General features: G+C 38.5%; 1 protein-coding gene across 1 annotated transcript in view; it reads right to left on the minus strand.

Annotated features, from left to right (window-relative positions):
- The window catches only part of kdm4b (lysine (K)-specific demethylase 4B), a 268,277-nt gene that overhangs the window by 59,287 nt on the left and 182,073 nt on the right, over positions 1-26,917 (minus strand). Inside the window, exons 10-14 of the mRNA XM_078424193.1 lie at positions 25,697-25,932; positions 20,178-20,599; positions 18,776-18,896; positions 6,632-6,810; positions 2,296-2,512 (exon numbers count right to left, since the gene is read on the minus strand). Coding sequence (XP_078280319.1) covers positions 2,296-2,512; positions 6,632-6,810; positions 18,776-18,896; positions 20,178-20,599; positions 25,697-25,932 — 1,175 coding nt within the window. The remainder of the gene's footprint in view (positions 1-2,295; positions 2,513-6,631; positions 6,811-18,775; positions 18,897-20,177; positions 20,600-25,696; positions 25,933-26,917) is intronic.

Raw genomic sequence — 26,917 nt, forward strand, 5'->3', positions numbered from 1 at the left:
ATTCTGACCTTGCCAAGGATCCCCAGATTCCAAATAATGAACAAATACAAAAAGACCGCAGTCATTTGTGGATTTTAAACAAATTAATACAAAGGTATACTTTACCTTTGTTTAAAAATTAATACAAAGGTATACTTTACTTCATAGATATTCTATATCCATCTTTTCTGCATTCTAACTTTTCTAATACAAGAAAAACATTCATTCTACATGGGGGATGGTTAACATGTCGTCAATATGAAATGCACAACTAACGAAGACAGAAATTTTGTAGCATGGTGTTTGCAATGTGCTGCTTCGGAAATATTGCTAAGGAATTCGTAACTGTCCACTTCCGAAAGGAAATAATCACCACAGTTACTTAAACGGTCGATCGACAAGCACAGGATCCTCGAGGCATTGAATAAATAAATACGTTTCAATGGGTGAATAAGAAAACGGAAGTGCTGGCAAATTAGATGGATAAACATTGTCCACCCATGGAAATGTTTCATGTGAAATACGAGGAATGCTGAGAATCAATACCCTAGCCAAACAAAGAGCAGAATCTCAATTTTTCAATGAGTGCTCTGTAGTCAGAGGACAGTAATACAAGAATACAAAATGAGATCGAGCCGTTAAACATACAGAAGCCACAAAACCTATCAAACCTATCAAAATGATTATGCAGTAGTATCGTCTGTCATTTAGGAAATAATATGTTCCCCCTTTTTTCCCCCACAAAATCTCTTAACATGGAATACTACTAAGCTTAGTCAGACTCCTTCAGCTACCTAATTAGTTTTCTTTTCTGTTTTTTGCACAAAGCCCTGTAAATCTTTCCTCTTTAAATACAGGTTTAATTTCCCATTGAGAGTTATCACAGAATCTGCCTCTGCCATCTTTTCAGGTCGTAAATTGTTCTCATTTTACCAATTCCCCTTCATCAACTATATTAAATCTGTGGTTACTGGAGCTTCTAGCACTGGAAACAGTGGTTAAACAATCAAAACCTTTCCTAACTTTGAATACTGCTATTAAATCTCTCAACAGGCTCTGCGCAGAGGAAAGCAATCCGACGCTCTAATCCTTCTCCTTACTGATATTTCTAATATAGTCAAGTCAAGTCAAGTCAATTTATTTGTATAGCACATTTAAAAACAACCCACGTTGACCAAAGTGCTGCACATCTGACCAGGAAAAAAAAGAAACATACAGTGGCAGATGGGAGAGCAAAGTTCCAAAAGAAGATACACAGGTGTTGAGGTACAAAACTGCAGAAGGCAGAAATTCATGTGTAGGTAGTCTGTAATTTCTTGCTTCGGAAAACTTGGATATAAATTAAAACTGCTTATATAGATCAGAGCATTCCCAAATGATGAGATTAGAAACTGTGATCATTAACATGTAGGAGCTCATGTACAAAAGTCACAAACATTAGTACACAGGTAAATAAAAAGTAATAAAGCTAATGGAACACAAAGCCTTCACCTGAAGCAAAAGTTTTGCTTCAGCATATAAGGACCTCGTTAGAACCCAAATATATAGCATTTATTCTAGATACCATACTCCCTGGAAGGACAAATTGGCACCAGAAAAAGTGAACCACAGCATTACGAGAATGATGCTTGGATTAAAATACTTTAATTATGGTACAGATTTCATGGACTAGCATTTTACTCCATCAAGTTTTAGATTCATTGTAAACTATAGGGTAAACAACACAATGATTAAAGAATTTATAGGGTCAGTAGAGAAAATAAAATATGTTTTCAAGAACAATGCAGCAGAGTCTAACAAATTCAGGATAATGTTAGGAAACATTCCTACACACCAGGGGAGATATCTGTAATCTTGACCCTTCAAAAGGCGCTCAAGATAATTGAACATTTCAGAACAAAATTGGGCAGGTCTTTCTTACAGAAATGAAACACAACAATGACAGGTACATGGACCAAATGTACAGTTTTGATTTAATTAAAACCTGTAGACACAAAAGGTTGAACAGCTTTCTTCAGTTCCTCAGGCCCCAAACCCAATATCAACCCGTATCTTCTTCAAAACCATGACTTCCAACTTGCTACAGGAGAAAAGACCATAACAGAATGAAACACAGACTCAAGATTAAGTCTGCTTGAAAGGTCCTTCGTCATTCTGTTTACACTTTTCAATTCAAAATTTTGAATTAGGACAGAATTTGAATTTGGAAAACATGACATTAAGTCTGATAGTCTCAGCGACATGGATTAATAGATTGGAGAACTTTCAAGGAGTTACATTTTGAAGATATATTTGCTGGACAAATTAGAAACTTACTAGCATGGACTTGTAGACAGCATTTTGCACAGGAAATTAGCAAGCTGGTCCCATCTTCACCGATGTACGAGTTTGTAGGTAAAGGCTCTGTGTTTTCTCCACCTGATGTGAAACACATTTCAGGGATGATTGGCTTTGTCTTTTGCCCAACCTTGGCAGCCACTGGGATGGAACTTCCTTCGGCTATGGAAATGCCCTGAGCATTTTCTCTTTCAGGCTTTAAAAACAAAGACATAATTTAAGAATCAATAGGGGCAATTGCAATATAATTTTGCAACCATAATCTCAGGCAACGACGCGCAATTTAAAAAAAATCTTTCTAGGCAAAGAAAAAACATTCAGCTCGTGACTTCGGAGGCCAAGAGAACAGAACAAATTATCCACATCCCGTGTTGTTGCACCCAGAGGAGTCTGGTAACTTGACAGGCAGGAACAAGTAAGTGAAAAGCTGCCCAAGGATAAAATAAAATTCAGAGACTACAATTCATCTACCGGCTGGCTGTATTGACCTATTCTATTCTCAAGTGACAACAAAAGAACACAAGCCCTCTGGACAACATGCTGCCAGTCAACTTTAAAATATTATCCATTCACATTTTGTCACTACTCACCCTGTGAGTTTTTTTTCCCCCAAGCTCCGTCCAACCTCCTTTCCTTTTAAATTTTAAGGCTCTTTACAGCATTCGATAATATTCTCTTAAAAAAAGTATACAAAATTAACAGCAATACCTGTTACTACCACACGATTATTTCCTGAATTATCCAAGACCTCAGCTCATACATGAGGAAGCTCAGCATACATTCGGGAAATTCTGCATTTTGTTGGAGATCAGCCAATTTCAGGCAAAATGTTAAATTAAGTCTTCTTCACCCATGTTTACATATTAGCAATCCCGATTTATTTTTGTATTTATTGATGTGATGGATATGAGCACAGCTCGTAAGATTAGATGTCCTTCCATATATGCACTTGATCTGGCTGACTAGCTCAGTCATTTCACAGGGCAGTAAAGAGTCAACTGCATCCGAAAGCTTGGAATCACATTTAAACTAGGCAGATTAAGGATGGCAGATGTATTTCCTTAAAGGATATTTTATTGAAACACAGTTCCTGGGGTGGATTGTGAATATCAAAACCTGTGCAAGTAGTTATATTGCCAGAAGAGGAACAATGAGTTTTATTAACATTTATACAGATACTCATCTACATAAACACATACATTAATCGCATAGTGATGTGTTATGTGAAATCTTGCGATATTTTACTAATATGCCATGGAATTAAAAGTATTCTGTCAAAATGAATGCCATAAGGATGATATAAAATCCTGGATTGTGAGTGTCCATATTTGAAAAAAAGTGTTCAGAAATTACAACAGACCACGGACAAAGCCAGCAGAAGAGGAAAGTGAGCCCGATGGCACATGCATGTCTAGATAAATTTGAAAATGGATGTTCTCACAGCCAACACCATGTGGCTTTGATGTTCACCCATGGATCCCTCGTTTGGTGACATTTTACATAGAAAAAAGCCTGAGAACAGCATGATGTTGCTAGCGATGCCCAGTAAGACCTAGGGCCATTATATTTGTAGTTTTAAACCACAATGGTTTAAACTACTGATCATCTGTTGACCAATTCTGCCCTGTTCCGTTCACTGGTTATCTTAAACCAGAATACATAGTACTTTCAATGTACTGAATATTATTGCGCAAATTGTTCTCAAATATTCCTTCTGCATCGCTTCTCCTCCTTCCAATAAGGTTGTATCATGTCGACATTATACGAACACATTTAAAGATCATTTTCAATTACTTGAAGATGTCAAATTCTACATGTCTCTGTTTGATGTCGAACAGAATTCAATTCAAAATCAATCTCACTTTAATCAAAAGTTTGTTGCAAATGTAACATGGGCACATTATTTGGCCTTCCATCAATTTTAGAAAAAATTGTGCTTAGACCTTGCTACATGAATTTATTAATCAAAACATTCAAGCTAATAAATAAAAAGATATTGTAAAGACAAACTTATCTTTTCAAATGTGTGAACTTATATTCCTTTCTAGCAGCAAGACATCAAGAAAATGTACTTGGCTTCGAGCCTGTGCTCACAACTGGGTTTTGCTTAAGAAATTAGACTTCTAAAGATACAATTTAAAAACAATTTATAGACAGTTTCTTTTTAAAGGTACTTTGCTGGAGAAAAATAAAATTGAATGTTGGGCTGAAGGAGCAGAGATTATGAGGGAGGAGCAAATGCTTAATCAGATATTTCAAGAGAGATTTTAAAAGCAAAGAAGTATTCTAGTGCTTGGAACATTACCGATGATAGGCACTGCCAGCATTGCATGTCAAAGGCAACAATGTACACACAAGAAAATGACAATCTAATATCTTAGAAAATTAGAAGACAGTAGCAAAGTCAGCAAACTGTGCTGCGCAATGTTCTGGGAGAGAGGCCAAAGTGTTCATGGCAGACCTTCCCATAGTAGCTATAAGCATCGTCTAATTCCTGGATCATCTACAAGCCACAGCCCGAGCCCTCTTGTGGTCCTCTATGATAAAATGCACCAGCCTCAGTCTGGCTTCACGGGACTGCGTGGTTGTGGGCATATTCACCACTCTCAGTGGGGATGCCAAATTGCTTGGATTTCTCATTATTTTGGAGCTGTGGGTGGTCCAGTTGGCCATGAGCATAGTTTTCATCAGGCAATCTTCTGGCACATACTTCAAACTAGCAATGACTCCAAGCATCTGGAATAGTCTATGCAGAACCTGGGCTAGTTCTCTTAAGGGCTTCTTTCCTGCTGATCTATTGATCCCAACTGACTCGGGCATTTTTACCACATTGAATGTGGAAGCTGCTGAAACCTTTATCTTGCAACCAGCACAATGTAAGAGCTCAGCCAGTGGTGGTGCATGTGGTTTTGAAGCCAGGATTCTGATGCAACTGTTTTGCCAGAAAAGCACAAGGACAGGAAAGTATTTTTTACCAATCTAATCCAAATTCCAACGACTTGTCTATGTAGCCTGTAATTCTAAAACACAGTAGCATCACAACTTTGTTAAGTTTGTATCTCCATTTTTTTTACTTTGCCTGTTTTTGACTTCAAGAATATGGTTAATCCAACATGAACTGATGTTCCTTGTTCAATTGCTCCCAGAAAAGCTTGGTCTGAAATGCCCTGCTTTGCACATTTCATAGAGGTCAAAAAGAGGAACATCAAGAGCGAATCAAATCATATTGCTACTTATAAACAATCACGTCAAGGTTTACTGCCTGCCTTATGTAAAGCTCAATTAAGCCCTATGATCCTTGATTAACCCATGTAGAGACAAATCTTTGGTGCCAATCTTTATAAAATGTAATGGTTTTTCACAGATGTGGATAATTGGTTAATTACAAACAATTAGGTCACAATTTTCATAATGCAATGCATTTCTCTAATTGAGTTTCTCCATTTCTACTTCACTGAACTGCACAAGTACTTTCTTTGGTCCAAAACACCAGAATGACTTCTAGATGGCCGATTAGTATTCATCTCACAATATGTTAATTTTGAACCTTAATTATAAACAGATTTGAACTTTGCATAGTTTAACATTTATTCTTGGAATAACATTTCAGAAATGTCATTCATATTGAGTGAACTAATGCATCTTGTTTAGGGTGTTTTATCTTCCAAAGAAAAACTCAGCAGGACATTTCATATTTATTCCTTCCATTTTGTCTTCAGAGCCCATGTTTTCGGAGCCAACCAATCAAAGGAACCAAAGCGACCCATTGCATTGGAGCAGCATGCACCACATGGTTGATCACCAAGGAGATACACCACTCTGTTGACTATGAACAAAAGCACCATTGAATGTGTCTGTGCACAAGGGACCTGTGTGCTCTGTTTTAAAGTACAGGTACTTCCCTGGCATTATATGGAAAGATCAGAGCTACAAAATTCCTCGTATAATCAGCATTGCGAGCCAGGCCATAGCAACTCTCATCTTCTGAAATCACATTTAAGTGGCAAAGGGTTCCTGTTCAAAAAACATACTACTGGAGCAACTCCAGAGGGTAGGGCAACATCTGTGAAGAGAAATGGAGAAACAACATTTTGGGTCATGACCCATCTTCGCACTGCCCACTTCCCTCCACAGATACTGCCTGATTCACTGAATTCCTCTAGCAGTTTGTTATTGCTCAAAATTCCAGCAATTGCAATCTCTTGTTAAAATCAGATTTTAAAGAATAAAGATCAAACATACACAACAACCAAAAAAACCAATAAATTAGACAGATCAGCATTATCAGTAATAAGCGTGCAAAGACATTCTTTACCTGGTAGTAGGGATAGAACAGCGTACAGACAGCGCAGAATGGCTCAGTTAGTGCAGCAGATCCATTAAACTTCCTTTCTGCCAAAAAGTTGTACGACCGACTTTGCCAAAGGTGAGCAAGTGGCGCCTTCCAAACCTCTGATTCAGCTTGATCTTCTTCACTGGAGAAAACGAGCATTTCTATGGGGGAGAATTGCAAATCAATACTCTGATTGTATCAATTTATGTACATGATTGCCGGTATCCAGTCCAAAATGATCTTAGCTACTTTTCAGCAAATGAAGGTAATATTTTTGGTTGCTGTGATTAAACTTTATAATATGGCATTACTACTCTCTGCAGCCACTAAATGGCAAAGCAAACATGGTGTCTGTGGATGGAATAAATAAAAACTGTACAGTTTGAACAAGAACCGGTGGTTTCTAGGTCACGTGAAACATTGCCTATGCCCACTGCTTGCATTACATGGACAATCTCTACACGTGTATGATTACAGAAGATCTGTTTGAGCTGTTGCCCAATAAATCATGCCAAAGACAACATTTCTCATCTTTTAAAAATAAAAGGCAAGTGGATACTGATCAAATGCTTCAAATAAATAATCAATTATTTAACAAGATAGGTAGGGAAGAAAATTGCAGATGCTGGTTTAAATCGAATGTAGATACAAGATGCTGGAGTAACTCAGCGGGTCAGGCAGCATCTCTGGAGAGAAGGAATGGGTGATGTTTCGGATCGAGAACTACTGGTCTGAAGAAGGATCTCGACCCAAAACGGCACCCTTTCTTTTTCTCCAGAGGTGCTGTCTGACCCACTGAGTTACTCCAGATTGTTGTGTCTATCTACTGAACTTCCAGTTCTGCTGGACTGCAATCTAATTACAATTCACTGAATAACTCAAAATTAAATAATTCTTTAAATTTTCATCTCAGATTTTTAAATTACATCTTCGCTATATATTATTTATTGCAGGTGAGCAGTCGGATCCTGGAGCTTCTGTGAATTAAACAAAAGATTAGCAATTAAACAATTAGCTTATCACAACAACTTGCACTCAAAGTTCATTGAAAAGGACTGAACAGTGACAGGAAAGTTGGACTTGGATAGAGAATTTCAGAAGATAGAAACTCACTGCCTGTAACGATACAAGAAAGAAAATGACAGGAGATTGAGGGCACTCTCAAAGAGAAAATATACAGTGGGCCATTCAGAAGATGTGTGAGTAATGGTACAAAGATTGAAGCTGTTTCAATGTCTAGTAATTAATTCATTGAAAAGCGAATCAGTGAAAGCGCAAGAACAGGCCCTTCAGCCCACAATGTCTGTGGCAAACGTGATATAAAGGCCATCATTCATCTACCTGCATATAACCCATATCCCTCCATCCCCTGCATATCCATATGCCTAGCCAAAAGTTTTTTTTAATCCCACTGGTGTATCTGCTTCAACCACCATCTCCGGCAGCATGTTCCAGGCACTCACCATGCTTTGTGTAAAAAAAATTGCCCCCAACATATCCTTTAAACTTTGTTCCTCTAACCTTAAAGCTATGCTCTCTCATCTCATGATTTTTCTATCCTGGGACTGTCTAACCTCTCCCAGTAGCTAATACCCTCCAATCCAGGAATGATTCTGGTAAACCTCCCCTTTACTCTTTCCAAAAACTCCACATCCTTCCTATAATGGGACGACCAGAAATGCATGCAATACTTCAAATGCGGCCTTACCAAAGTCCAGTAAAGCTGCATCATGACTTCCTGACTCTTATACTCTTGCATTAATTATCTAGTTCAGTTTAGTTTATTGTCACGTGTACCGAGGTACAATGAAAAGCTTTCGTTGCATGCTATCAAGTCAGCAGAAAACCAATACATGATTACAATTGAGCCATTTACAGTGTATAGATACATGATAAGGGAATAACGTTTAGAGCAAGGTAAAGCCAGCAAAGTCTGATGAAAGATAATCCGAGGGTCACCAAGGACGTAGATAATAGTTCAGCACTGCTCTCTGTAACCTCACAAGGTTCTCGATCTCCTTCCTATACTCCGTGTCAACATTATTTGATATCCTGCCCACAATGGTGGTGTCATCTGCGAATTTGAAAATTGAATTAGATTTGTACATGGCTGAACAGTCGTGGGTACAAGGCATAAAGAAGGGGGGCTGAGCACGCATCCTTGCGGAGCCCCCATATTGAGGATTATCGCGGAGGATGATTTGTTCCCTATCCTCACTGATTGGGGTCTGTTGGTCAGGAAGTCGAGGATCCAGTTGCAAAGATGAGTGCTGACACCAAGTCCCGTGAGTTTGGTGATAAGGTACTGTAATGGGACAGCAGTTAAATTGCCAAAGTAGTAATCCAGAAGCCTAGAGAAATCCAGAAACCAGAATTCAAATTCCAATATGGTAGCTGCCCTTACTTGGTCTGGGCTAAATCTGACACCAGAACAATCAGTGGAGTTGACTCTAAAATTTCCCACCAAAATGGAAGAGCAAGCCTCTCAGTTGTACTGTGACTACCATCTTGACATTTAAAAAAAAACCCAGATGGAGCACCGGATAAGGATGCAAGCACTGAATTTAGATATGACAGTCAGCCTTGAAAAGTTCTCTTCCAAAACAGATGGGCATTGAAATCAAAAGCAGGAGAGTTATTGTACAGACCACTCAGGCAACAGCCCGATGCTGTCAACCTCAGAGAATCATATTTTGCAGATCCATGCCAAATTCCTCCATCAATATGTTGACCCAGTCATAAAAGATAAAATGGGATAGTGGTATAGAGGTGGGTGTGAGCAGCCGTGAGAGTACTCAACATTGAACTCAGATGCAAGAAATCTCTGGTCAAGCACAAGTAAGAAGACCAAGAACACAAGTAAGATGCCTTCCATCCTCAATTGATGAATCAGTGTTCCTTGATGTTGAATATCTCTAGGAGGAGGACACAGAATGGATGAAGGTATTCGATGTCCAACACCCAGTGGCTTGGCAGCCCCACCACTGGCTGAATTCTGGAGATATAGTTGCCAGATTGGATCGGTGGTCTGTAGTGAGGGAGCCAAAATGAATTTTAAACTTGCTTGAAACTTGTCCTTAAGTTCAATTTATCCATGGCAGATGAAAGCATCGGAGAGAAGTGACCAATGCACAGTCCTTTGCAATTCAAACCTTATCATTAATGAAAGGTGTTATGTGGCACTACAATTGTGACAAGTGGACAAATTCCAAATTGGGTATCTATAAGATGCTCGGCCTATTAGCAGCAGCAGATATGCACATTAACGCAATCTAAAGATTCATGACCTAGCATTGCTATCAATCAACCCAAATTTAATGAGTGCAGAGAGAATGTCAGGAGCAACACTAGATGTACCTAGAGATGTAGTGTCACCCTGGTAAAGCTGCAACACAAGACCATATGCATGCTAAACAGCATGAAATAAACAAAGTCACAAAATTTCAAAACCAATGGATCAGATCAAAGCTCTGTAGTCATTCTACATCTAGTAACAAATGGTGTTTTCTGTTAAACTGCAGAGGTTCCAAAAGGACTGTATTAGAGGTGACTCAACATCACTTTCCTCAATGGCCAATAAATGATGGCCTTGCTTCTATTGCCTAGATTCCCAAAAATGAATTAAACAAAATTCCAATCATGTTTATTTTGAAGCTCATTTCAAATTGTGTTTTGATAACTGTATCCATCTACCCAGTTAATGCGAGAAAAGGTATAAGACAGGAAAAGGCAGGATTCCATCTCAGAACCTCATCAATATTAGAAGTGTCCATGGGTCTGGTAGCAGCATTCTCCAATCTGTTGGTTGTGGCTTTAAATTGCATTTTAGATCTTTGAGCACAAAATCTGAACCAATATGTCAGCTGCTGTCTTTCATATGAAAGATTAAACTGCTACATTAATTGCACAGATTTTGGAGTTCCTGATGTAAAACATTATAAAAGTACAAGATATCTCACTCTTTTAATTTCCAAAAAGTAGAATTGCCTGTGAATCTCTAGAGCAATCAAAGCATATCACAAAATGACATGGCTGAGAACCATTTTAACTAAACCATAAGCATCCTTCTCCAAACCCGAATTTTACCTGCAGGCAATTCAGTAAAATACAGGATTAAAGTGATATCCAATGCACCTGCTCTCAATAGCCTCTGACCTGCAAAGGAAAACTAACAAGCAATTTGTTTAATGTGACTTTAGATCAACATTAGTATCTTGACAGCATTATTCTCTGGAGATGACAGTAGGAAACCTGCCTCTTCTAAATAAGTAAACCAACTTTCAGGGTCTATCTTGTATCTAATATTGCTAAATGTTTTAAGGGAAGCATTACACGTCAGACAAGTCCATCTTTCCAGTGGTTGGCATGAGCTACTTAAATATCAGCCGATGAAATAACAGCCAAAACATTGTTTAGAACCATTGCTATCAAAGATGCTTAAAACATTATACGTATACTTTAGAATATAGAACAGTGTGGCACAGGAACAAACCCTTTGGCCACAATTTCTGTGCCAAACATGATGCCAAGCTAAGTGCAAACCCCTTTACCCGTACTTGATCCTTATCACACCATTCCCTGTGTATTCATGTGTCCATCTCAAAGCCTCTTAAATGCCACTATAGCATCAACATCCACCACCATCCCTCACAGTGTGTTCAAGGCACCCATCACTTCATATAAAAAACATTTCCCGCACTTCGTTAACTTTCCCCCCCCCCCCCCCCCCCCCCCCCCTCCCCCCTCCCGAATTTAACATTATTGAAATTCCACCTTGGGGAAAAAGACTGTGACTATCTACTCATGCCTCTCATAACTTCATATAATTCTATTTGGTCTCCATTCAACCTCCATTGCTCCAGAGAAAACAATCCAAGTTTTTCCAACCTCTCTTTTATAGCTAATACCCACTAATCCAGGCAGCATTCTGGTAAAACCTTTCTGCACCCTCTCCAAAGCCCCCACATCCTTCCTGTAATGGGGCAACCACAACTGCACCCAATCCTCCAAATGCAGCCAAACTATATTTTTATAATGCTGCAACATGACTTTATGACATTTGTACTCAATGCCTCAATCGAAGAAGACAAGCAACCATTGCGAGGTAAATGCATCAGAGCCATGAAAGGGGGCATTGAAATTAGCGAGAGGGATGGGGCAAGATGGTGAGAAGTAGAGGGGGCGAGAGGAAGAGAAGCATCAATCTGCACAGATATTATTGAAATAGATAAGTATATACAGCAGGGAGCTAGGTTACATGGCTGCAATGTAAACTTTATACAATTCCATTGCTGTACTTTAGATCAATGGGGCCTGAAATTAAATAGTAAAGTTAAAGTCACTCTCTGCAGTTTGTATATAATGCAGGATGAAATACTTAAGAGATTTTCACTTTAAGCATGGTATGAAAAAGGTGAAATGCAATAAAATGCATAATGCCATTGCAGCTAGGTGAGCCTGTATTATTTTGGGTTTTTAATGATGAAAGTGATGCCAATTGCCGTCCCTAAATAGTTATTTTTCTGGCTGTTCTTGGATGATCTGCCAGATGGGAAAGCCTACTGACATGAAGCCCTTTCTAACACAGTGGTAATCGGCTTACAGATATGTGTTTCAACCACCCTGAGAAGCTTGGAATGACAGCTACTGCTGACCTGCTCAAAGTGACTTTGAAGGCAGGTAATTGGAAGTCATGATCCTTGAATCAATAACTGTCTTCATAAGCAAAACCATGGGGGAAATGACTACAACGCTGACAATCTGTCTCCAAACCAACCTTAATTGCTTTGATTGCCCAGAGAGCTCCTTGGCAAATGCCTGCCTGCATCTGGTGTGGTAAGTCAACCCTAGACTTCCTTTATCAGAAACGCAAAGTATATCAAACGATTCTGACTGCTAAATATATTAAGTTTAATTTCTATCTTGCTTTTAATAAGGTGCTTTGGCCTATTTGTAAGTGGTTAGAGTGGATAACCCCAGACCTTAGAGCACCAATTGGATTTAAATCAGCCGGGAAACAAAAACAAAAAGGAAGCAACAGGTAAGTATGAACCAAGCGTTTATCCAGCAAGTTATGACCATCTGCAGTCCCAATGCTGTAACAGGTATCCTGTTCAGCAGTGAATGCTGCAGTACAAATACAAAATATTAAACATGCCAAATAGTTATATTTGGCATAAATTTAATATTTTGTATTTGTACTTATTCAATCTCAGGAAAATACAAGTTCTCAAACTATACATCTTGAAAATTGAAGAAAAGCATTAATATTCATTTATTTTCGTGATAAAGCTTGTAAAATTCTGAGACTTCCTTCTCGGATCACTCGTTTTCCACTCCCTCCCAGAAATTGCAAAGTTGTATAATCTGAGGAGAGCAAAGTAATTGTTCTGTTGGATATTTCAAACATTTCTAGGTACTTAAATTCCACTGTGATATCAAGTTGCAGAGTGCCCTTCAGCTGACTGCATTAAACAGCAGCCCTGGGAGCAAAGTACAAGTATTGAAGGAACTCCATGGGTCAGGCAGCATCTGTGGAGAAAAATAGACAGATGAAATTTTGGGTTGGGACCCTCCTTCAAGGGTCAAGCAGGTCAGGATTTGGCAGTGGCAAAAAAAACCAGCAGCCATGTTCCATGTTCCATGTTCCATGTTCCAGAACCAGGGGCCACAGTTTAAGAATAAGGGATAGGCCATTTAGAACAGAGATGAGGAAAAACCTTTTCAGTCAGAGAGTTGTGAAACTGTGGAATTCTCTGCCTCAGAAGGCAGTGGAGGCCAATTCTCTGAATGCATTCAAGAGAGCGCTAGATAGAGCTCTTAAGGATAGCGGAGTCAGGGGGTATGGGGAGAAGGCAGGAATGGGGTACTGATTGAGAATGATCAGCCATGATCACATTGAATGGCGGTGCTGGCTCGAAGGGCCGAATGGCCTACTCCTGCACCTATTGTCTATTGTCTAAAAGCTGATCAAAATGCCGTATTTTCATTTTACTCCCGTGTTCAGAATGTAGGAAATGTGCTTTGATCATGTGATGTTGAGGGTGAAACTTCTAAATGTGCTACATATCCATTGACATTTCAATAGTTTTGTGAGAATTTAAGAGAAAAAAGCAAACAGGCAGCTTTTGGCGAGTAATTTGTTTTCTTTAATAGAACAAATAAACCCCAACAAAGAGCATGAAATTGCATACAGGATTCCAGCTAGGGATATTCACTTGACATTCCTGCTTTAATGAACCCATCGCTCCCTAAAGGCAAATATCATCTCTTTGGTTCATGTACAAAAATCCATCAAGATTACTGACAAACACCACAAGGGAGCTGCAAGGACGGCTTCATTATCTGACAAGTAACTGAAGCAAACTGAACTGAACATGATTGCATTAGGAGGACAGCAATCACAACAGAACATATTAAATTCAAATTAAACTTTTCCTACTGTTCATTCTATAAAACACCTTCAAATGGCGAGAAAGCCTGTATAAGTTAGGTGTTGGAATATATACAAGTGTGACTCAAAGTCAGACGGTAAGATTTATCCAGTTGTTTGCTACGTGCCTCAGTTGTTTTGTGATTTATTTAGGTTTCATAATATCCCTTTCACAGGCCAGCACGAAAGAATGGTGTCTCGGTAAAAAGGTGGGGTTCATTGGATTGCACAGCAGACTTTGAAACTAATTTGTAGAACTGATGGTTTGTCACTTTTCAGTTTTTACTCTACTTTCCTCACCCATTCTGTGAGTCAATCCAGTTCACACAAGTGTGGCTGCCTGCTTGTAGTATACAATACCAAGAGTTTAAATTGAGGAATGGACTGAGTAAATATAATGCTCGTAAGCTTTTTTAAGCACCTATCCTAACACCTAATAGAGTCTGTTTCCTTCTCTCTCATTATACTTATGATTTAGTTTTTAGTTTTGTTCAGAGATAGAGAGTGACCTTTCGGCCCACCGAATCCGCACTGACCATCGATCACCCGGACATCAGTTCTATCCTACACACTAGAGACAATTTACAGAAGCTAATTAACCTACAAACCTGCACGTCTTTGGAATATGGGAGGACCCTGAGAAAACCCACGCGGTCACAGGGAGAACGTACAAACCTCGTACAGACAGCAACCGTAATAAGGATCGTACGTGGGTCTCTGGTGCTGGAAAGCAACAATTCTACCACTGCTCCACTTTGCAACCCATGAATCGAGCAAAGAAATGAGTGTGAAAATAGAACTGCATGTTGCACAAAACCATTTTACCAAGATAGTTAAGATTTAGATCTACTGCAAGCAATGCACACAGGTTTAATCCATTCAATCAAATCTTACTGAAAATAAAGCCAGTCAACAAATCAGACAGCAAGGAAACAAGCCCTTTGGCAGAATGAGTCCATGCTGACCAACATATCCTGTCCAAGTGCCTGGCCAATATCTCTGTAAAGCTCTCTCTATGTACCAGTCCAAAATTATTTTTGAAGTTGTAGCTGCCTCAACTACTTCCTCTGGCATATCGTTCCATATACCCACCATGCAATGTGTGAAAAAGGTGCCTCCCCGTTTTCAATGAAATCTTTCCCTTCTCACCTTAAACCTTTGCTTCTAGTTCCAGATTCCCCTAGACAGGGAAAAAGACTGAAATTGATTCCCCTCGCGATTTTATATACCTCAATGAGATCACCCTTCAACTTCCTGCACTCCAAGGAATTAAATCCTAGTCTGCCCAATCTCTCCCGACAGCTCAAGGTACATGGAACAAATGGCACATGCTCAATCCCAGTCAAGTAGGAACTTGCACACAACCTTGCAACATTACAATGCCTTACAACATCACAATACATAACAGGTAAGCAGAAATTACTTAATAAACGAGTTGGGAATAAGAGAGTAAAGTCAACAGGTTAATTTTTTTTTGAAGAGGGTAAAAGAATGGAGGACAAACTGTAAAATGTTCTACTTGAAATCTAACGTACAGAAGGAGTGATCTTTGAAAAGCTGACAAAATAAAATGAGTAGAGACCAAAGTGTGAATGACAGTAGGCAGTCTACTTCACTCTAGCCCCTTCAAGCTCATGCCTACAATGCTACAACTATTCAATTCTTCAAAAGGTCAACTTTAACATGGCAATTGCTATGCTTTAAAGCAAAAGGTCACTAACTTATTGGTTGAAAGGGAAGAAAGTTAGTAATGGAAAGCCTCCCGTCTGCATTGGATAAATTACAAAAGATGATAACCGAAAAGCTGATATTTCCATCATATATGCCAGCAAATTCACAAGTTGCATGATGTCTAAAGTTAGTAGTCACGCTCTGATTAAGTGAAGAACTTTTATTTTGAGTTAACACGCTTCCTGTTTTACAAAAGCAGTACAAGTCTCGATCCATTAATTGCTGTAAAATTCTAGTGTGACGTCCATAACTTACAAAATACAGCGATACAGAATAAAATTGCACAATATATATTAGTAATATCATTACACATCAGGAAATTAATGAGCTTATTTGAATTCTTCGAAAATCTGTAAGCCATGTTTCACATTTTGTATCTACGTTATGGCCTGTTTACTTCATGGTATAAAATTGTAATAAATGCACAATCCAGAGGCTTTCTCACACTTCAGGGTCACCTTTCACACCTTTATATTTCTAACCTCTTACAAGTCACTTCTGTGGTAACCAAGGTTTATTAAGAAGCTCAATTGAAAGACTATCCCTCAAGTACACCTTTATGATACAATTAAGCAAAATTGTTCTGATTCTTTTTTTAAATATTCACTCAGTTTTCTTTACAATTCTAAACAGGCCCTTCAGCCCACTGAGCCCATGCCAATCATTGATCACATGTTCACACTAATTCTATGTTATCCCACTTTCTCATCCACTCCCTACACACTAGGGACAATTTTACTGCAGCCATTTAACCTGCAACCCCGCATGTCTTTGGGATGTGGGAGAAAATGAGAGCACCCAGAGGAAACCCACACAGTCACAGGGAGAATGTGCAAACTCCACACAAATAGCACCCGAGGTCAGGATTGAACCCGGGTCTCTGGCGCTGTGAGGCAGCAACTCTACCAGCTATGCTGCCTTACCTCTGTGGTTCAATGGTTCAACCTCTCATGTACAGTATAATGCCGCACTTGATCAGAAGGTCATAAGTGATAGGAGCAGAACTAGATCATTCAGCCCATCAAGACTACTCCGCCATTCAATCATGGCTGATCTATCTCTCCCTCCTAACCCCATTCTCCTGCCTTCTCCCCAAAATCCCTGACACCCGTACTAATCAAGAATCTATCCATCGCTTCTTTAAAAATATCTGATGGTACTGACCCTAGTCAGAAGATTGTGGGTTCAAGCAACACAGCAGAATTTGAGCACAATAAAAAATGGATAACAGTGCAGTTTAGTACTAAGGCATTGCTGGTTGGAAATTCTGTTCAAGTGAGGCTCCATTTAAACTTTCAGGTGAATTCAAAAGCTCCCATGAGTCTATTTCACAGTGCAGGGAGTTATCCTCAGCAGCCTGGCAAGGATTTATCTTTACTCAACACTTCAGAAACCTATTATCTAGCCATTACCACAATGGCACTTGCAGGAACTTTCTTTGAGAAATGCTCTGGGAATACATGACAATCTTTGCAATGGTTTTAAAAAGTTTAAATGATTTATCTGGAATTATGCAACTATAGACATTCCTCGACTTGTGCAAGGGTTACATTCTCCCGTTGCAATAACACAGGTCATTCCAGAAACAGGACCACCTATTCTGCATTGTTTACGCAAGTGTAAGTTTACATAAGTCGCATGTTACACAAGTCAAGAGTGCCCGGATTATATTTCAGATCCATAAATTTATGTATATATCATAATTTCCAGTTACATTACAGCACAATCTATGAAACTAATAATAATAATAATGAGAATGTCATTAGTTTCTGCATTGTTTGATCAAAATATGAAGGTAATATTGATCTGCCAGAATAATACGCAGGAAAAGTTTCAATATGAACTTCAGAATGATTAAATAGCATATAATATTTCCTCCAAACCTATTTTTATGAACATTCAACTCCATGTTAATCAGCTTCCTTCAGATGCTTCCTCAAGTTTTACAATCTTAGTTCTCTTGCAAAGTGATGGTTAAAATTATCAAACACTGATTCAACTATTTCATTGAACCAATGAAAATATCAATATCAGTATTGGAGACTCAGGAAAAGTTTAACTTTGGCAGAGGCACAGAGCCTGATAGCACACGAGTTTGATAGCTCAAGTTCTTCTACGTCTACAACACTTTGAGAAAAGCAAGTTGATCTAATGTACCAAATTTTATTTTCTCAACCATAATTTGGTTTAATTTGTTTGAATTCCAATATTGCTTTCAAGCGTGGAAACCTGACTACCTCTCTAATATGCCCGAACTGCAATTTTTCTCTCTTCCTTAAACTCATATTTACTTATTAATATTGTGTTCCCTAATCCTTCAAATGATTTTCTTGCTACTTATAAGGCAAACTATGAATTATTCCCTTCACATGCTGACTCAATTCCAATACTTTACTTCCTCAGTCTCAATGCTCCTTCATTTCCTTGGTGTTAAAATCTTTACCAATAATCCAGTCTCCATTGTTCTTTACCATTCAATCAGCTCCAGTCTTCACACTCCATAAATTCCCCATCCTTCACTGTTAATCCAAACCCAATATTTACCACAAAGTATCTCTGTTACTTCTCCAACTTGCACTTTTCTTTCCACATGAGAGAAAGTTACCCTAAATCTACTGAGAGGTGAATTTTAAATTGAGCATCATAGGTGGACATTTAGGAAAGGAATTTCAGAGCCTGGGACCTAGGTATTTCAAGACACAGTTTCCAATGGTTCGCAAGAGATCAGGAGGCCTGAATTGGAGAAGCACAGCCAATCTTGAGGATTACCGGAATGGAGGAGATTACACAGATGGGAGAATGATAAAGCACAGATAATATTGAACATTGCTCAATGAGTAACTTGGTAAGAATGGGGTATGGTGGAGATTAGAACTATTCTGAGATTTTTTTGTTATGTGTGCACAAAGAGTTCAACAAATACTGTGCTTCCCAATTTTTTTGATGAAAACAAGTTCACTCACCTTCATCACTGCTTGGTTCAAGTTTGACAACTGATAATGGAGATCTAGCTGGTGGTTTACTGAATGGATGGCGTCGACTCTTTGTGATCTCTTTCTTCAACTTTGGATAAACCGGAGGCAACTGAAACAGTCAAGAGATTAAAACTGGATTAAGAATCAAGAAATAATCCACAGATTTGGATTTCTGCCTAATACTACAGTAACTAAAACACAGTCAACTTGTTGAAAAGCAACTATTTTATAAGAGTCATAAATATAAAGAGAAAATGCTGGAAACATTTCCAAGTGAAGATCATTACTTCAGATTTCCAGCATCTGCTGTGTTTTGCTTTACAATTAGCTTGTTTATCTATCCTTTAACTTTGATAACTCATACTTATATGAAGTAACATTGTTTGTTAATTTTAAGATATATATAAATTACACTCTTTGATCAATTTTAATTTGATGATTTTTAATTCAAATTATTCCTTCATTGAAAAACAACACAAATGGTGCATGGTTTGTAGATGGGTCGAAACATTGCCTATCCACGTCCCCCAGGAATGCTACCTGACCCCCCAAATTATTCTGATACGGTGTTTAATTCATGATTCCAGCATCTACAGTTCCTCGCGCCTACGAATGGTTTTGCATTTACAAAAAGCTGTATTCATGTCAGAAATATTTATTCCATTACATTCTAATGCAAATGTAATGAACAAAAATTTAAGATTACAAATAGTTAAAAATGTATGTTCGTTAGCAGTCTCGATTGAAAGATACAGTCACCCTGCTGGCCTGTGTAACATCTTCTACTATTTGGAGTATATAAAAATAACTTAAAATTCGGAGGCAATGCAGCCTTCAGAATATGACTTTGCATCCCTGGACACCATGCAGTTCTTCCGTATTCACCACTTTAAAAGATGAAAATGAAATGGGATGAGGAGTTTTACAGGAATGCATATGGCGCAGTTCATCCAAACATGCAATGAGCAGATATTTTCAATGTTCACAGTGTTCTTCTTAAATGGGGTACAGAGATTGATATGGAAGGACAATATGCTTCTGATAAAGAAAAAATGGGCAATTAGGCAGAAAACTTAGTACATGTGTTATCCCCCCCCCCCCCCCCCCCGCGGGCTTTTTAAAAATAAACAGGCTGCTGATTTTATTCAGGGGAACAAAGCTTGACTTTAAAACCTTACATATAATTTTTTTCAAGTGTATTTTTCTGTTTTAATTAGAATCAAATCTGCTACTTTTTGTTGTTGTTTATTATGGTGTTTACAGAGTACTAGGTATACATCTCTGGTGTGCTACTGCTTGTAAGAATTTCAGTGTTCCGTTTTGGGATATATGACACTCTTGACGACTTTTTTGTTTGAAATCCACAACTTAGATTTTTTCTTTGCTGTACCTGTACGTCAGTAGTTTCAAAAGTGGCGTCAACACTTTCATGGTCACTCGCTTCCTCCTCCATTGCCGCTCCCTCATTGCTGGTCTCTGTTTCCTTCCACGATGTCACTTTGTCCCTGGTGGCGAACTGCTCAAAGGCCTGCTGGCAGGACATGTGCGCTTTGTCAAAGACCACCTTCTTTGATTTGGGGAGTACATACACCATGGTGGGTTGACTTCTGGGCTTAAATTCTGCATCAGCAGCAAAACTTTCCGACAGCATCATTGCCAATGCAGAGGGTGAATCTGCACAGGATGATTCTGCTCTGGCTTCGGTGCCATCAGTTGACGTAGCTGCTGTGGTGTCTGGTTCCACCCTTTTCTTTTTCTTTTCATTTTTGGATTTTGAAGAACGAGAATATGTTTTCAATGGCTTGCTATTTGCTGCTTACAGAAAAACAAAAATGTAGATTCAGATCTTGTAATAGTTTTCACACTCATTTACAATCAAACGCTATAGAAATTAGGCATACAATGAAATTAAAAGATCATTCTGTCGAGGACGGGTTATTTCATGCATCATATCAACTCAGCAGCAGCTCTCTCCCAAGTCAGTATTGGATAAAATTTAGTAGACACGCAAGTACAGTACTGAGGGAGCTGCATGGCTTTTATATGCAATGTTAAATCAAAGCCCTGTTTAAGTGGACATATATAAAGATCCCATGGGTATATTTCAGTCTTTTTCCCAGGGTAGATAATTCTGAAAGCAGAGGATATTGGCTTAAGGTGAGAGGGGAGAGATTTAAGGGAGACTTCAGGGGCAACTTTTTCACTCAGTGAGTAGTCTGCACTTGGAAAAAGTGCCAGAGGAAGCTATAAAAGTGGATACATATGGGCGGCACGGTAGCGCAGCGGTAGAGTTGCTGCTTTACAGCGAATGCAGCGCCGGAGACTCAGGTTCGATCCTGACTACGGGTGCTGCACTGTAAGGAGTTTGTACGTCCTCCCCGTGACCTGCGTGGGTTTTCTCCGAGATCTTCGGTTTCCTCCCACACTCCAAAGACGTACAGGTATGTAGGTTAATTGGCTGGGTAAAATGTAAAAATTGTCCCTAGTGGGTGTAGGATAGTGTTAATGTACGGGGATCGCTGGGCGGCACGGACTTGGAGGGCCGAAAAGGCCTGTTTCCGGCTGTATATATATGATTAATATGATGATTAATTACAGCTTTCAAAAGATATTTCAACAAGATATATATGTATTGGAAGGGTTCAGAGGTACATGGGCCAAATGCAGGACCAGTCCAGCTACCAACTTGGTTGACAAGTTGGGCTGAAGTGCCTGTTTCCATGTTGTATAGGTCTATGACACTGAGAACATAGCGTCCCACATTGCTATGACCAATATTCATCCCTTATTTAACATTAATGTCAACAAATCATCTGTTCATTATCAATCTGCTATTTGTTGTATCTTGTTCCTTGGAAACTGTACCATGGTTCCGACATTACAATTTACACAGTGTGGCCGCTGTTAGAGCTGCTGCCTCATATTTCTGTCGATCTGAGTTCAATCCTGACCTCAAGTGCTATGTGCACGTTCTCCTTGTGGCTATTTGGGTTTCTCCCATATGCTCCAGTTTCCTCCTGCACCCTAGATAGCTTGGGGAGTTAACTGGGCACTATAAATTGTTTAGATGAATGGCACAATTTGAATAAAGCGAGAAGATAGTTCAGAAGAACAAACTGGAATTAGAGGAGAATTAGTATAAATGCTCAATAGGCAGCACATACTCAGTGGATTGAAGGACCCAGTCTGTGTTCCATGATTCTAGATCTCAGAAGCATTTCATTGGTTTTAAAGCACATTGAGATTGTCAGACATGGATGCTAGATAAATGCAGTCTCCCTTTCCTTTGGTTAAAAAGTGCAGAATTCAATAGTTTATGAAATTTTCAGCAACGTGAAGGTAATTAACTTAGTAAGATGTTCAGGTGGCTCAACATTCAGATAGCCAGAGCTCTCTCCTTCATTCACTCTCACAGAATAATACTTCATGGTGGGACTTTCTCCAATTTCCCAGAATAAATTGGACCATAAATTAATTTCTAGGTAAGGAAAAAATGCTGAGATCTTATGAGAAATTCATACATGGAAAAAAGTTAAGGCAAAGGCCCAAATAATTTGTAACAATAAGCCTTATTTTATGCAGAATAAACTCTGCATCATGCATGAGCATTGTATGCACTGTCACTCGAGAAGGACTGAACAAAGATCTTAGTTTAAATTCCTTCGCCACAGATGAAGCTGTAAGTCGCTCCACTCAGCCGTTTCCATTTGAATTTGATGAAGGGGGAACGATTAGTGTATAGCATAAAGTGCTGAAGGAACTCAGCAGATAAGGCAGCATCTGTGGAGGGAACAGACAGGCATCATTTTGGCTTGGGACCCTTCTTCAGAACTGTTTGCTCATGATTGCAGCATCTACATTTCCTTGTGTCTCCAATTATTAGTGTCAACTTGCACCATTAAGTGTTTGTTATTTTTAATTATTTTTACAGAAGTTAGGCATTGCAGACAAAGGCAACATCTATTTCCTATGCCTAAATATCCTTGGGACTGAGTTTACTTAATAGTAAACTCTCCTGAACTACTGCATTTCTTCTGAAACTCCCACAGCAGATCAGTACAAAGACCTGAGATTTAAGTTTTGATATGATGAAAGGCCAATGTATTTCTCAGTCAGGGTGGTGTAAGTAAGTCAAGGAGGGGATCCTTTAAGTGATCATGTTGCCTTGCTCAGGTTATCTTTGCCTTCATGAAATTTCAGATACTGCCTGAAAAGCCAATTCAATGTTCCTGCAGCTCATTTTGCAGATGGCAGACATGGTAAAAGCTTTCGGGTGCTAGAAAATTAAATTTCTGATCAAGGTGATCCACATTAATGACAAGGGGCTCTACAGATGATCATTATCTAGTACTTCTCAAAAGTTATTCAATGCTTAAATGCTTCTAGGTCTGCGGGTAAGACAACGTGGATTACTTCAATTTCTGAGAAGCTATCAAAAGAATGAATCTTAGTGTAATTATCAGCAAATATGTCCACTTCTGAAACAGTGATGGAAGTTCATGATGTTGGTTGGGTCTCAGACACTGCCCGAAGAAACTCCTGTAACAATGTCCTGGAGTTGAAATGACTGCCCTCCAACATCAACAACCAATGCCCTTTGTGCAAGGTATGGCCACAAATACTGGTTCTCTTGGAGACTCAAGGAACTGCAGATGATGGAATCCTGAGCAAAACATGTGCTGGATAACTCAGTGTACTGGCAGCATCTGTGGAGGGAAGGGATAGGTGACGTTTAGGGTCGGCACCATTCTTCAGACTTCAGTCGCCTATCCATTCCACAGAAGTTGCCTGACCTGCTGACTCACTCCATCACTTTCTGTTTTGCCCACTTTTGCCCTCTTCTGCTGTTGACCTCCATTTTATCAAGACTCCTGATTCAGCACTGTCAAATACTAAAATATTGTAAAGTCCATCAGTCTGAAGAAGGATCCACACTAGATCTCATTTTACATAAACTTCAACTGCTTTTGTATCATTTGCTCTTTTAAGAGTAGTGAAAATGTTATGTATAAATGAGTTTTAACTGGTATGGCAGCGTATTAATTATGTTTGGATTTGTAAATTTAGGCATTTCACTGGGTACCGAACAACTTGATTAAAAAAGACATGTATTAATTCTATGGGTTTGTGCTCAATTTTAACCATGGCTCAAAGCATTCAGGGTCTGTACAAAACATGTGTTCTTTGCACCATTTCTGAACATTGACAAGTTCCCAGTTCTGATGTTATGATCTGAAACATATGAAATATACAACCTCGCTCCTCCAAAAAACTAACATTACATGAAGAAAGTTAAATTCTTCAAAAATAATTATTTCAAAATTCCAGAGATTTTTAAATCATTCAAGTTTGTTTATGACATTGCATTTTTTTTAAATCAACATGCATATCATATTCTTCATTCTCATCTCTTTAATATTTTTTCAAATTCACAAAGGTTAGAGCATTGTACTTCCCAGTCTGCTAAGTCAGAATTTTTCTGATTGTGCCCTCAAACTGTTTGATGACATTTGTTTTAGGAAAGAGGAGTCCATGTCAAAAAACCCACTGAATCATTGAGGATGAGTGCGAGCAACGTTTGCTGACTGTAAAGTCTAAGTTACTATTTTGGTCCACTGCATCCAATTACATCTCAATCATTACCAATAAAATTTACAGGCTTCAAGATTACATTCAATTGACAGAAACATTAAAGCACATTAACTGCTTTGTCATGAACTCAATTTTTCAAGAAATCAATTTAAAATAATGTCGCTTGTAAAAAAAAAATAACCTGCACTTTCTGAACAAACCAATGTCCTCAAATGTGGAAATATTCAAAATGCAGATTTGGGAAGTAATTTTGAAAAATGGCCTCTTAAATGTCCTCAAATTCTGTGATATCTGACAAGAGTTTTGCAATGATATTGATAGAGTCCAATTAAAGTAAAAATTGTTTAGGCTAGGTATTTCCATTGACACTTCAAGTACAACTTATAAAACATGCATTAATAAGAACTCTACAATAATCTTTTCCAAGTAGGCATGTGCTAAATATATTTTCAACCCGTAATCCATACAATCATGTCACAGCAAAGGAAGCGCATTTGAGAAAATGCCTTGATTTTACTTTTATTTTGAGAAAGGTTAAAGTGCATATTTCATATGCTTTAGATCTTAACTTGTCAAAACTTGTCAATGTCCAAGGATAGTGGAAAAATACATGTATTATAGAGATTGAATACTTGGAACCTGTGTTAAAATTGAATACATACTAATCAAACTAATGTATCGCACCTTTTTTAATAGGTTGCATGGCGCCAAGTGAAATAATTTTAAATTTACAAATCTAAAACTAGAAATAATAATGTTATTACACAGCAAGTGCTTATAAATTACTGCTGATTCACAATTTTTGAAAACGAACAATCATACTGGTTTAAAAAAAACGTCAAGAGAATGAAGAGCCTTGCAGAAAACAGCAAAGTACAGAAAATCCACATTCTCCAACACAGCATGAGAATGTCAGAAGCTGACAAAGTGTAAATAAAATGGAAAAGTGTTTCATGTTGACATGAAACTAAAAAACTTTATTTATGCAGGGATTGCTGGTCGGCGGTGGGCTGAATGGCCAGTTTCCGCGCTGTATCTCTAAACTAAACTAAACTAGAATGAATGGCAGATTGATGTTATCATCTGGCCTTCGATTTGTAATGCTTGTCTAAAAAGGGACCAAGAAAACATATGCATCATTTCTACCTTCACTGGTGAACTGTATCACTTTCCCTTTATTCCATATATTCGAGGTAAGCTTATCTATGTTCACTGTGTACTAATAGAAAATAATATATCACTCACAAGCATTCGTCATTTTCATTGCATTCTACATAAAACACAATGGAAAGAACAGTAGCAGCGTTGAATGCACACCTGGAAAATGGTGATCATACAAATTTTCTGAGAGACCATCTTGTCCAATCTCCAAGATTGTAACTTTGCTAGGTTTGCTGTCTTCTTCTGTGTCCATTGTTCTTTTGTGCTCTTCCCTGACTTTGACATCCTCTTCAGTCACATCTTTTCCAACAGTTTCCTCAGTTGCAGTCTCACCCGCTGGTTTCTGCTCTTCAGTTTTCTGTCTCCTCGTCTGTGTTCTTCGTCGATGGGACCTGTTGTGATTTTTTAGGGAAGAACAAAAATATGCATCACAAAAAGGGAGATTACAAAAGGGTACCACACAGAAGCTGGTCACTGTAAAGAATCTTTGGTCATAAAACTGTCAAAGTACAAAGATATCAACAATTTTTTGAACGATTAATGTTTAATAAACAGAGAGAGCAAGATGGGGACTGACAGGAGAATATAGAAAAAAACACCAGCGCATACTTTAAGTTCTATTGGCCTATTTCCATTCTGAAATACTGCTAATTCAAATATATAAGAAAATACTCAATTACCCCTTCAGGCTTACTCTGACATTCAATACGATGTTAGCTGAGCCTGTAATTGAAGTCTGATTTTCCACTCATTCTCATATGCCTTGATTCCTTAATGCCCAAAAATCTATTTCTCAGCCTCACACCATACCCTCCTCATTTTAATTTATAAAGAGGGATGAAGTTACAGCACATGAAACTCATGGTGGGATGGTCGTGGGTGTAATTGACTGGTATGTATTGAGGAATCTGTTAGCAAATAAGAAGCAAAGCATGGGAATTAACAGGACCTTGTCAGATGGACAGGCTATGACTTGTGGAACACCACAGAGATCGGTGCTTGTGCTCCAAATATTCACGCGGTGGGACTGAGTAGGGTGGAGGATATAAAAATGATTTTTGAGAATATAGTCAAGCTGAAGGAGTAGGTAAGAAAATGACAGATGGAACATAATGTGCAAATTATCTTCAGTGCACAAAACTGAAAAGCAGAGATTTTTACATGGTATCAAACTGGGCGATATTGTTTTTCAAAAGGAGAAGCAAGCAAAAGATGGTATATTGTCCTCTATCAGGAGTAAAGATGTCTTATTGAAATTACGCAGGCCCTGATGAGAATGCTAGTATTATATACAATTTAGGTATTTTTACCAAAAAATATATCTCCAATAAAGCTAGTGCAAAAGATCCTCCATACTGACAACTGAGGTGCCCAGTC

This window comes from Rhinoraja longicauda, chromosome 28, assembly GCF_053455715.1.
Source record: "Rhinoraja longicauda isolate Sanriku21f chromosome 28, sRhiLon1.1, whole genome shotgun sequence".
Classification (NCBI taxonomy): Eukaryota; Metazoa; Chordata; class Chondrichthyes; order Rajiformes; family Arhynchobatidae; genus Rhinoraja; species Rhinoraja longicauda.